Source organism: Anas acuta, chromosome 19, assembly GCF_963932015.1.
Source record: "Anas acuta chromosome 19, bAnaAcu1.1, whole genome shotgun sequence".
Classification (NCBI taxonomy): domain Eukaryota; kingdom Metazoa; phylum Chordata; class Aves; order Anseriformes; family Anatidae; genus Anas; species Anas acuta.
The window spans coordinates 8,695,443-8,709,043 of NC_088997.1; the positions used below are offsets into that span (position 1 = coordinate 8,695,443).

General features: G+C 37.1%; 1 protein-coding gene across 8 annotated transcripts in view; it reads left to right on the forward strand.

Annotated features, from left to right (window-relative positions):
- GTF2I (general transcription factor IIi) overlaps positions 1-13,601 on the forward strand; it is a 69,209-nt gene that overhangs the window by 40,536 nt on the left and 15,072 nt on the right. For all 8 annotated transcript variants that reach the window (XM_068655512.1, XM_068655514.1, XM_068655516.1 and 5 more), the window contains 11 exons: positions 1,326-1,509; positions 3,336-3,394; positions 6,703-6,774; positions 7,505-7,688; positions 8,001-8,059; positions 9,678-9,749; positions 10,281-10,464; positions 10,937-10,995; positions 11,653-11,736; positions 12,196-12,291; positions 13,103-13,168. In XM_068655512.1, the coding sequence (XP_068511613.1) occupies positions 1,326-1,509; positions 3,336-3,394; positions 6,703-6,774; positions 7,505-7,688; positions 8,001-8,059; positions 9,678-9,749; positions 10,281-10,464; positions 10,937-10,995; positions 11,653-11,736; positions 12,196-12,291; positions 13,103-13,168 (1,119 nt within the window). The remainder of the gene's footprint in view (positions 1-1,325; positions 1,510-3,335; positions 3,395-6,702; positions 6,775-7,504; positions 7,689-8,000; positions 8,060-9,677; positions 9,750-10,280; positions 10,465-10,936; positions 10,996-11,652; positions 11,737-12,195; positions 12,292-13,102; positions 13,169-13,601) is intronic.

Consider the following 13,601-nt stretch of genomic DNA (forward strand, 5'->3'; position numbering starts at 1 on the left):
TGGTTTGGCCTAACTCAGGTCACTTCACTTGGTGTTTAACGTTGTGATCAGAGGTTAGACCTCATCTGGACTGTCCTTCAGTGCCTTGCAGAATGTCCAGTGTGAGAACATTTCTGTATGTGGGGTTTCACAGTGCGGGATCAGTACGGGGAGCACAGCCCATGTCTGTTCCTTGCCCTTGCTGGCTTCTCCCTGCAGGAACCTGGCCTGCCCCAAGAGCCGGGAGAGCTGGAGGAGCTGAATTAGACACCTGGAATAAATTGCTGGAAACTTAGTTATGACCGCACTGTCCTTGTTAATTTAAAAATCGTTGAGAAGCTTTTTTATTGCTCCAGTTGGCTGAATATCTTGCAGTGCTGGTGAAATCAGTGCGCTCTCCTTGTGAGCTTTAAAGGCCAAATGCTGCCCCTCAGATCCATAATTGCATTCAACAAGTTGCATTGAGGGCACCTCTTTGATCTGTTAAAATATTTTCTTCCTCAAGTCATTTCTTGTATTTAATTTCCATAGCAAAACAACAGAACGTAGCACACTGTTTGTGGACCGGTCAGATGCTAATAGAGAATTCTTCTTGCATGGCCTACAAAATTAACTTACTCTTATGAGTCTAAAGAAATTAGCCCTCAGTATTTGCAAACCATCCTGCTGTTCTCCAAGGTTTGCCAGCATGATAGGTATATTAATGTGATTAAGGTCCTCATAACTTAAAGAAATACATTGATTTTTTTTTTCTCCAGCTGTGTGTGAATCTGTTGTTTGCTTTTCATTTGCTCCAAAGACATACTTTTCTGGGTGGTGTTAGAGGTGTACTGTTGAATTGATTGGTGATTTCTTGTATTTCTGAAACACACCAAAGCTTTAGGAATTCACTCAAAAGAATGGATATGTGCCCCCTCCCAGGCATCGATGACATTTGTAAACCATTAAACATAACAAATAATGATAATGAGAGCTAATGAACTGAAACATGTTTGGTGTATAATTAAGTCTAGATAATTTCATATTTAAAATCATGTTTTTAAACAAAACTAAAATACTATGAAACTTCACTCTAACAAATGCCATGTCTTATTAAATGTTTACAGAGTAAATGCAAAAGAAGAAATCTGCATATGCATGCATGTGTATGCAGGTCTCCATCTTCTCTGCTGTGACTTAGAGTGATTTGCTTGGGGGGGGAGGAACGCAAATATGAATGTTTTCATGTTTAAAAGTGCTGAGAGGTTGATCGCCTGTCTGCTAATTCTAATGTTTTTCAGAGTGGTATCAAGCTTGGATAGAGCCACAAGTTAGTCTAATGATTTGATTGTCCTTTTCTCTTAAAGCTCAAGCTATAAAAGCTAAAGGTCCGGTGTCTATCCCATACCCACTCTTCCAGTCACACGTGGAAGACCTGTATGTGGAAGGGCTGCCAGAAGGAATTCCCTTCCGAAGGCCATCCACGTACGGCATTCCCCGTCTTGAGAGGATACTTCTAGCAAAGGAGCGAATCCGGTTTGTGATTAAAAAGTAAGGAATTTGGCATTTTTGTCCCTTTTTTACATGTTGGTTTCTTCAGGGTCTGCTCTACTTCATTTTATCTTCAACCAAACTGATTTCCACAGAGGCGTTCTACTGCCGCGCTGATGGGTATTTTTCATTTCAGATTGATTTGTTGATAAATTCAGCTTCTCACATCATCAGAGCACCACAGTGGTGACTAAGATCTGCATAGATCTCTTCAGCATTACAGACTTTTATCATATCATGGGCAGATCTCTTTGTAATAATTTAATCTCAATGGCTGTAATGTGTGTTGAAAGCCATTGACCTTGGCACATGCTAGGCTATCTGAGGATCCTGGCCTACATTTCAGCTTGTGCTTTTATTTGTCTCTTGCTGGAATGGCGTAGATGTGTCTATGGTGTTATCCGTATATAGTATCACCCAGGACAGGCTTGAGGCCAAAACAGCAACAGGTTCTTATGATTTAGTTGTGTGTGTCCCTTTGGGGTTGTCTTGATCAGATAGCTGCTGTGAGGGGAGGCCTCAGATGTGCTTAGAGACTGTTTGCCTGCCCTATGGCCCTGGCAATGTATCATCTATCTTTAAAGTGAGGATGTGAGACATAGAAGATGTTCTGGGCTTCTTTCTTTCTCCTCATCTCTGGCCTCAGTGTCTTTTCTAGAAGAACCCTGACATTACTTGCTAGAAAGACAGATGGGATTTGAAGGGAGCCCGAACCTAGTGTGAATTCAGGATACACATGGAGAAACGGTAGAGATGCTGAGTGCTGGGTCTCAGAGCTGCAGAGCACTTCCAGATGTTAGCAATGTGGGTTCCACTTTGGTAGGCTGATCCGCAGATTTGGCAGCGTGTGGATATTTATCTTTTGCAATTTGTTGCTTCACTTTAGGCAGATGTGTTGTTTCACACCACAGATGGGCATTTACAGTTTAAATGAAGCTACTGTGAATAACAGCTGACATTTTTCTTTTGTGCAGGGGTGTAGGGCCTAATCCAAGAGCTTTTGAAGTGGATAGGAATCTGCTGATTGCAGTGGTCGGGCTCAGCATCAGTGGAAGTGACAGCCTGTGCATGCCACCTTTAGCACTGATGGTAGTTTTTGACATTTGAGAAGTTACATGTTCAGTTTCTGTCATCCTAAAGCTTGCAGATAATCAGAATAGAGGGAGAGGTGTACATCTACCTTTTGTCTCACCTAAAATCAGACACTATGCGTACATTTTAATATTAATGTAATACTAACACTGGCTCTTGTCAAATTTCTCTTAGTTGCTAACAATAACTCATTTATGTTGTTCATCAGTCTTGCAATCTGTGGTAACCAGAATAGCTCAAAAACTAGTTCATCTCTGTGAGAGATGTCAGAATTTCAAAATTTGTCTTTCTTCTAGTGTGGGTAAAACCAGATGTATTTGGAAAATAGAAATACCTGTTTTTATGTTTGTTTTTAATGGTTGAATTTTCAATTTGGATCTTTGTTTCTGATGGTGGTTTGGCTGGGAAGTGCATTTAGCCCCAGAGATAATTTTAGTGATATATACATGTTACCACGAAATATTATGGCTCAGGTGAATATGAGTATCAGGAACGAAAAATGTTTTTGTCAGGAGAGTTCCAACCAGTTTTTATAATACTTAGGTGTTAAGTGGAATTTAACATCATGAATCTTGACATCCCTTGTTTGTTGGTTGATTTCTTTTTTTTCTTTTGATCCTTCAGTGATAACTTGTACTTGGTAGTGTGTTTGCTACAGAGGCTGTAACTGTGGGCTCTAACTTCTGGTTTGTCAAAGTCTGTCACTGTTGAAGCATGTATCTTAAATCTCCTAGGCATGAGCTTTTGAATTCGACAAGAGAAGATGTACCCTTGGACAAACCAGTTGCAGGAGGTAGGTCTTCAAATGTGTGAGTTGAGTACAGGATGATTTCCTGTTTGTCTGTCAGTCTTAGTGGTGACTACCATCTGCTTTTACTAATAACACACTGCAAATAATTCCTGGTGTTTTGAATTTTTTTTTTTATCTACAAAGAAATTGACAGCAATTTTCCAGTAAAATCTTTGGATCCTGGAAATACTTTGGAAATCTAGTAGTTTTTCCCCAATGTTTGTTCTTTATTCAAGAGTACAATGCTTTTCTAAGTTAATATAATTAGACTTAGGATGATATAAAATTTTTCTGATGATGCACTGTCCCAAAATTTATAAATTGTCACATGTTAATCAATACCATATGTAAAATTTTAAATGTTTAGGAGTGCGAACAGGCATGTTTCAGTACCCTGTAAAGTTCTTTGATCTGCTGTTTGGAAGTGTTATGTAAAAATTAGATGTTCCTTCTTTTTATTTTGAAAACAGGAATACAGCAAGGAAACCTTTTTCAAGAGTTTAAGAAGAAAATCAGGAAGGTCAGGTTAGGATGTGAAAAGTAACACTGGCTATCCAAGACTTTTTTATCTTTTAAAAATATAATAACTAATGCTAACACTGCCATCTGGTTTGATTCATCTGGCCAGAAAGAAAAATAATGAGCTAAGTGCTAGTCTGTTGAAATATAGAGAAATGCCAATAGTTCCTATAGCTGATACAGTTTAACGGCTAGGGAACTGTCTCTATCATGGAATATTTGCTTACATGTGGTATTTGCCAAAATTAGATTAACTTGAGTGCAGTAATGAATGTACTGGTTCTAGAGACAGAATAGACACGTTTATAGTGACTTGCTCGGATGGTGGGACTTTGCTTTCTAGTAGTAGTGTAGTGGCAAAGCATTCTAACCACCTGAGTCATTTGCCATCAGCAGGTGCCTGCTCTGAGATGTTTTGTCCACTGAGCACCCATCCAAAGATAACAAAAATGGATGTGTAAAAACAAAACTGCAAGAAAAGGTTTTTGTTCCAGTTGAGCCCACCAGCTCATTTCCCCACAAGCTGGGGGAAAAAAAAAAAAAAAAAAAAAAAAAAGAGTATGGAAAAAATGAAGTTTTGAAAGAATTATGCCTTTGCACAGGCAATAATTGGTAAAGTAACTTGCCTGGACTTGATTTGCTCCTCGGTTGTATTTCACTGTCTCTTGGGCTTCAAGGTTTTTTTTTAATTGTCCAAGTAAGCCAAGCGTTGAAAGCTCGTATGCATGAACCAACGGTAACAAATTGCTCCCAACCCCAAAATGCTTGTTGGCTGACAACCTCAGCCTGGCTGAACTGTGATTTTTTTAGTAATACCAGAACAACTCTGAGTTCAGACGGGGACACAAGCATGTAAATGGTGGTATCTGCACTGCTGCAGCACCATTATATTGCATTACATACTCGTAGTCCTCTGTTATAAAAGGCATATCAAGGACTGTACTTAAAATGAACATTGAGGATCTAAATTAAGCAAAGAAATTATGTCTGAAGGATGTCTCTTTAAGATGTGCAGAAATTAAAGCTTTCCTGCAGTATAAGTTAACTTAGTATTTTCAGTCTTAATAATCTACTGTTCCTTTGAGCACCAAATTTGACTATAAAATAGTAGGTAGGCTAATGATTGAGTCTTAAACTTAACTGTCCTTTTATGTGGGTTTCTGAATTAGCCCTTTTCTCTGTTGTTTTTAATATGGTTATTATGAAGACAAAGCAGGTATGTTACATATCCTGCAAAAGCCTTGTAGCTAAGAAAATCCCTTTGGATTGTGGTGTTGTGAGCAGCCCCGTTATTGTGCCTGTCTTCACAAATCTGTATCGATGCTGACATCCACGAGTGACCTCGGCGTTACTTCAGAGAACATCTGTGAAAGCTGCTGACAACTTCTCAGGGACCCCACCTCAGCACACAGCAGTTGCCTGACCCTCCTTTCCCTCGTTTTTCTCCCTGTTTGGATCCCCCCTTTCGCAGTAGGTCAGCGTCTCCTCAGCCACGTGCTGCTCCATGTCTGCACAGCCGCGCTAGCTGTGTCCCCAGCAGAAGGGGAACGGGGTGGGTATGGAAGGCGTGTTTCTGACTGGCAGGAGGAAGATGATTCGCATTTGTGTTCTTGGGGGAAGGAGGCTGGTCAGGAAGGCTCTTAAAATAGCCTCAGCCCCGAAGCCCTGAGAAGACTGATTTGGCTCAGGAAGTGAGCGAAGTGTGAACAGGTGCCTCTGAAGATAACGCAGCGTGGTGCAATGCAGTTATGCAAGAGAAGTTGTTGTTTGTGCATGCTAAAAACCAAAGCCACAGCTTGGCAGCTCTCTGGTTTCTTGGTAAAAACAGAGTTACCTGTGCTTTGATCCCAAATGACACGTGACAAAACACGAACAAAAGCTGTTACCATTCCTGCTACCAATCAGACAGAAATAACATCATCATTGTGCTCTGTTGGTCTGCTGGAGGACCAAATCTAAAGCATTCAGGTACAAAACTGTGACAAACTCTACTGAAGATGCATATGTACCAACGAATGAACAAAGAAGCTCAAGTGATAAAATGATGAGACATTGGATTTAAGCTTGCTTTATTTCCCCAGGATATGCTACTCTACATAGCTGCCACATGCTGGGTTGTGCCTAAATTATGACTTAACTAATGTCTTAAGTAACGTAAGGAAACATTTCAGAGAGTTGGAACTGAGCTGCTTGTCATTCCAAGTTGAGTAACAAAATCACTGGAGTCATTTGGTATAGCTGTTAGGGACCATTTAATAAGCATTGTGCACAAACAATGGGAGAAATAGATGCAGGCAGTTCAGCGTGAACATACAGCAGGGAGCAAGCTGATGCTGCACCTACTGTAAAAGCTTGCTTAGGGATTTTCAGTGCTTAGTGAAAATTCTATGGAAACAAGTTTTCATACCATATGCTTGCTCAATTCTGCACAGAGTATCAAGATAATGTTTTAGGAGATGAAACTGGCAAAAAAAAATTAATCCCATCTACAAAAGGGATTTACAGATTGAAGGCGGATAAAAGCTTTGCAGTTTTTGATGCCAATTTGCTGTGTGTGTTTTCTAGCAAGGGCAAGTCTCTGGTTCAGTGGATATTTGTACAGCTTTAATATTCTGTCATTTTTGATAAGCAATTTTCTTAATTGGGGATTGAATCCATACTTCCCCAGCAGAGTATTTTCTGGGTTACCTGATAATGCATCATGGTTACGCCTACTATAAACTATGCAAGTGAAAATAAAACCAAAATAATTAGGGAATGTTATCTTCGTTTTGTGTTACTCTCAAATACAGTGAAAGAGGAGTGGTACGCTAGAATCACCAAGCTGAGGAAGATGGTAGATCAACTCTTCTGTAAGAAGTTTGGTGAGCACAGAATTATTATTTTCTTTTATGGCTTTGTATTTCTTGAGGGTTGCTTTCATTATTTCCTTTGAATGTCAACATGAATGACACCTTTGATCATCATCTTTTTTAAAAAAAAATAAAAAATCCTGGCAGTTGACTGAAAAACAAAAGCATTTACTGTTTATACAAGTTACAGTCATAGTAAAAGAAAGATATATAAATCTTCAATGTATAGCTCTTCTAATTGCTTTTAAATCATTACTATTTTTTGGTTGTTGTTTTTGTTTTTGTTTTCCACCTTTGATGGTGAATAAAACAACCATTTACTTATTTATATCCATTGCACTACCATAAAACTAGTACCAGAACATTTCTGGTTCTGGTGAATTTTTATGTTCTCTCCAAAATAAAAAATGGTCAGCTTCATAAGAACTTGAACAAAATGTTGCATGTTGCTCAACAATAGTTTTAAAAATTTGGATAAAACCACTGCATTATACCCAGGGAAAAATCCATTAACAAAGCGTAGCGCTGTGACTGCTCACTGTCAGCATGCCACAGTATGATAAATGCTTGTGTTCTTGATGTGCTGAGGCTTGGACTCTGTTGGATTTAGGTCTCCTGCATTGTCCCGGGTTCTAAGATCATGCTTGTAATAGCATGGAGATTTTGTGGCTTCTAATAAAGCTAGTTTTGAATAGAGAGATGGCCAAACTGTCCAGTTACTGGTTTGGTTTTGTTCTAACAGCCGAGGCGTTGGGGAGCACCGAGCCTAAAGCTGTTCCATACCAGAAATTTGAGGCCCATCCGACTGAACTCTATGTTGAAGGTCTGCCAGAGAACATTCCCTTTAGGAGTCCATCCTGGTATGGGATCCCTCGCCTTGAAAAAATAATTCAAGTGGGCAACAGAATAAAGTTCGTAATCAAAAGGTAAGCATTTGTTAATATCTAATTTTTTATTTTTTAAAGAGGCCAAACAAACACCATTTGTGTAATCAAGCACTCAGTTTCATTAAGTCATGAAACATTCAGTCTTTATTTACTCAACAGGCAATATTAAATATTCTGCATTTTAAAGTGGGTATTTGAAATCCAGCTGAGTCTTCCAAAATATCTTTGTAGCATTTTCACAAGTGTGAAATTCACAATAGTAAAATCCAAACTTTGTATTTCATGTAGTAAAAAGTATGAATTATTTCTTTAGTGTGAAGCATAGGTAGATTATTTGCTTTGTGTTTGCAGGCCGGAGCTGCTAACCCTCAGTTCAACCGAAATTATTCAGCCTAGGACAAACACACCAGGTAAGACAGGTGCTGTCTCCAAGTGGCAATGTAAGGGATCGGTGCAGAAATAAATTTGGATCAATACAACATTTTTCAAGAGGTGATCCTTATGTGATGAGTGTCATGACATGCTTTCCATGAGTTTTTAACAGAATAAATAAATCATCATGAAAATGGGTGGATTTCTGAATTGCAGTGCAGTCTGAATAACTGGGATGGATCGTACTCACGGCCCAGGAGAACCAGACCTGCTATCCTGGTCTGATATCAGGCTCAGACGTTTGCATTTTGTAGCTCATTTTGTTGGACTTTTTTCAGGCCTCTGTTTGTAAAGAATTTTAATGACTTCTTGAAAGCACAAAGTGCCTTTAAAACATGAAAAGGATCCAGATTAATTTACCTTTTAATTTCCTGAGACAATAGAATGCTCCTTTCTTGCTACAAAAGTGTATAGTCCAAATATATATATATATTTTTAAGTGTGGATTGGCTTATAGTAATAACACAAACTGAGACCCAGGGGTTCATAGGTTTTTCCCCACATATTTCACTGTATAAATAAACTGTGACTTCAAGAAACAATTGTATAGAGTTCTCTGCAAGAAAAAAGGACAAAGAATATGATTCAATAATCATGTAAGCAATAGTCTTCTTGTATAATCACTCAGTATTATGGACTTTGTTTGAATTTTGAGGGGAAGGTTCTTATTCCAAAAGAGGGTAGCTCAGTAGAAAAGACTGTTCAATGTGGAACAGAAGTATAAGGTAGCATTGAGTTTTGTTTTGTTACCAAAACTCTGTTTATTGTCAAATTTGACAGTATAACTAACACTTTGTCAATAGAATAATAACAGCAGATAAAAGATACAGCAGTAAAAAATCATCTAATAAAATTCTCTTTTTGAAAGAACTGACATGCAATGGTCATCATTCTCAAAATGCGTAAATAAATAAATAAAAATCCAAAAATATGATCAAAAATCTCTTTCGGAAATAAATGAAAAAAATCTCTTTAGAATTCTTCATGCGTGCTTTCCACAACTCTGAATGGTATTCACTGCTCAGTAACAGTTAATTGCTATTTGTGGGTTATGATGAGAAGTAATGAATTATGCTGTTTGTCAGTAAAGGAATGCATTTTATTGCTGCTAGAGCATCCTTTGCTCTCTACCTAAGCTACAAATTGTCAGCTCTATCTAGCATTCCTGTAATTGACTACTTGTAGTAGAAGATAGGACTGAAGGTTATTTTTTAAGCTAATTAAAATTTTTAGCGGAGCACTTTTTAAATCTGTGTCTTCTGTTCTAAAGGGTGTTATTCTTATGCACTGGAATTAATTAATTCTAACTTTGTAAAAGCCACTGGAATGATTCCTTCCTACATCTAAAGGCTCTGAAGCACAAGTTCTCCTACCTAGGATAACGTTTGACATTTCTAACCACATTTAAACAGATTTTCCGTTACAAAAAGGGAATTACGTGTATCATTTAAGTTGCCATTGTCATTACTTATTACATGTCCCTGCCTACTCCTACTTGGTTGTGTTCATAGTTTACAGGTTCTTTCGCTGAAAAATAATGTGTTCAAACCCAGTTCTAGATACCCTGGGTAATAGTTTATCCATTTCTTTTTTCAGTGAAAGAAGATTGGAATGTTAGGATCACAAAGCTAAGAAAGCAAGTAGAAGAGATATTTAATATGAAATTTGGTAAGTTATATGTTAAATTAACTGTCATATAATGCTGCTGTGTTTTAAAACAATTCTGTAAAAAGAGTTTTATTTTTTACTGCACTTACTTAGGCATCAGAAATGTACTAGGTCAGACAGAATCTTGACTTCTCTTACCTACTTTTTACTGATTCTTCCCTATAACTGATATGAATTACTTTAGAGCAACATCCTAGGCCATAGTTTTTCTGATTGTATGACAGAGATAATTTTCCAATTGTATGACAAATGTACAGAAAGCTTTTGGATGAAGGAATTTCTCAGAAAAACATATTAGATAGAGGAGGCTTAGGTAACAGATTTTATCTATCTGTAGCAAAAGGGACAAAGTCCCCACTTGAAAATACTCTACAGAAAATAATAGAAAATCTATTTAAATATTTCAATTGTGTTTTTTTTTTTTGTTATCTCTGAGTAGAAGAGCTTCTGTAAGCCAAGCTTCTTAAAATCACTTGAGATAAAATACCACCCATTTTAGTGTGTAAGCTATCAATAAATCTTTATTTTCAGCCCAAGCTCTCGGGATTTCAGAGGCAGTGAAGGTTCCCTATCCTGTATTTGAATCAAACCCCGAGTACTTGTACGTCGAAGGCTTGCCAGAAGGAATCCCCTTCCGGAGTCCCACATGGTTTGGAATTCCACGCCTTGAAAGAATTGTCCGTGGGAGTGGCAAAATCAAATTTGTTGTTAAAAAGTATGTTTGTAATTCAGTTATTTTTACCCCTGATTTTGAAGTTAATTAATTTTCTTCACAGCAACTTTAGGTTTTAAATGCTAGCTAAGTTCTGTTTCCATGAAACAGAAAGATTATTTTGCACATAAGTTCATCTCATAAAAGGATGTAACTTCCTTATAAAATTTAAATGCATAATTTGTGTGTTCTGTGCATCGTGGATCTAGGGAAAAAATGGCCTTGTATCTGGAAGCTTTATTCTTTCTTTTTCCTCTTTATTTTTAAGTAAACTCAGAAGAAAATTATAGAGTAGAATACGTAGCTTTGTTTTCTAACTTTTTCTTATTATAGTAGATGGAGAGTCACGCATGCTTCTGGCAGGATTTTATTATAGAATGATGATATTTTTAAAATTTGAACCTGGTCTAATTCCAAGAAATTTGTGATATTTTGCATGTGTAATTGATTGAATTGTGTTCTGTTCAATTTTTAGGCCTGAGCTTGTCACTTCCTATTTGCCACCAGGACTGGCTAGTAAAGTAAACACTAAAGGTAAATAATTAAGCATTATGTGCTGCCATCAATTCATAAATACTTTGAGTTGGAAGACTTCTGTGCTTCAAAAACACAGGTCACAATCAAAAGGCATTACTTAAGGTGAATTAGCATGGTAGAGTCTAAAACTGCTATTATTTTAAAAGTTACTCAAACTTTTTTTTTTCTTTTACTTAAGGCTATTTCAATAGAGAAAATTGAATTTACCCAAGTTCTGCTACATCTATTTTGCTACTAACAGTCTAAAATATGTTCAACTTACAGCTTTTATGTGAAGTAAATAGCAATGAAGATTCATAAAAAAAGAAAAATCTTCTGTTTTCTATAAATAAGAAAATTACTAGCTTCTGAATTTTTGGTAGTAAAAAGTACCAAAGCCTTCCCTCACACTTAAAACCAAAAATATCTCCTGTCCTAAAATGATGAAGTGAAACTTTAGGTGTGATACCTGCCTTGGTTCAAGAGCATTAAACCTGTTTTTTAAGGACATGAGCTTCACTATATTGTTCAGATTTCAGAGCGTAGACTGTACTTAGTACGGACACAAGTTAGTCAGTCTGTTAGGATTTTCAGAATACAGTTATTTTTTTTGTTAGCTTTGCAAGCTATGTATTGTAGAATGTGCATTACAGCTTTTACTATATTATTTTCTAGCAATGAGTCCAAAGAGTTTAAAAAGATCACGGAGTCCTGCAAGCAATTCAAAGGTCCCAGAAATAGAAGTTACTGTTGATGAAGGTATGGAAGAAATATTAAATACTCTTCTTATCTTTTTCTATTCTTCTAACGTTTTATTCTATTCTATGTTTTCATACCCTATAATTAACTGCTATGTGCACCTCATGTGGCAAACAGTTTGATTTCAGGGCTGCAGATACATTTCAATATGGAAACAGTTTTATCTTTCATTTCTGAATAATACTGGATTCTGTGCAGATGATGGTTATATAAAATGTTCAAGTTTGACAGCTTGCTTGGGCCTTTTATTCCAAGCAGAGATGTGGGAAATGTTGTCCTGAGCAGAGAAATGACAGATGTGAGCAATTGTATCAAATGCCTAATTACAATCCTTGAAGTTCTAAAAGATTTTTTTTTTGATTCAGAAGTTAAACTTTCTCTAGTAATCAAGTTTGATTTGTTGTTTTTTTTTTGTGTGATGACTTACTTCTGATCTCTATATGTAATGTCTTTTTACAGGTCTCAATAAACCACAAACGACAGATGTTCGAACTAATTCTCAAACCAATGGGTCCAATATGAATTTCAAGCCACGAGGAAGAGAGTTTTCTTTTGGTAAATATTGTGGGAATTAGCATGCATACATTCTATTAACATTGGTATTGAAAATTCTGGTGATTTCACATCAGGGATATTTTGAATTCATTCTTTATTCTAAAGGTAAGAAATGACTGAACTACTTATTTTCATGTAGATTCAGTTCTCAGTCATCAAGAATAATATGCCTCAGAGATATCCTGGGTGATTTTATGAGAGTGCTGTACAAATGCATCATGGATCCATTAAAATCTTATTAACCTAAGTTCAGAATCAAATTCTCCAGACTTTTGCTGCTCTGTTGTTTCACAGTACTGCAGTCTTGGATTTGTTGTCTGGTGCACAGTACCATGAGGGTGTTTAAACTGAGCTGAGATCTTACATTGTGCATAAGCTTAATAAGTCCTCCACAAATCTCAAATACTGAACCTCACTGTGCAGAGAGGGATACATGAGTACACGAGGAGTATGCAGGAACTAGGATGGATCTGAACTAACATCAGTGAGTCATGCCCTGTCGAAGTTGATTTTGCAAGATCAGCTTTAGACCTCTCCAGGGTTGCCAGTTCCAGAAAATCAGTAAAGGCCAAACAGGACTGGAAGTGACATCGAGAAGGGCATGTGTCTTAGGGTTATTACACTGAATGTATGAAGAGTTTTCTGCCACTATTTTGGGTGTTGGTTGAGATGAGTAATTTTTGCCTGGTATTGTAAATTTTGATCACTCTGGAATTATTTTCAATTGTAATGACAATACTTTATAAATATTCTTCAAGTACTGATTCACTGTGTGAGTGTTGATTTAATTGTTCCCATTTCCTTCTGACAGAGGCATGGAATGCCAAAATTACTGACCTAAAGCAAAAAGTTGAAAATCTTTTTAATGAAAAATGTGGTAAGTTTATTAATTCCTGTTTACTGGGATATCTTTCTTATATGCATATAGTTAGGCATATGAGCAATAAGTCCACTTATTTCTTCCAAAGGTCCTACAATCCTTGCATACTTTAGTCAGTTTTTCTCATTTTAGTTCATTCTCATGCAGGTTAATTGCAGTTCTGTGTCTCATTTCCACTGGTTATTTTATTTGGGTTTGGAAATGGAGAAGTTGTGGTTTGTGTGCTGCTTCTTTAATGACCCAGGGACACAGTGAATCGACATCCTGCCACATCTTTTTAAGCATTCTTCACCCTGATTATGAATGGGAATTTCTATGACTTCAGCCTCTGCGTGACTTGACATGTTATGGGCGGTATCTGGAGAGGTGTGTGCCCCATCGTATCCCAGTATTTCTTTTAGTGCAAGTTGTTTGGAATCTGAAGTCATTA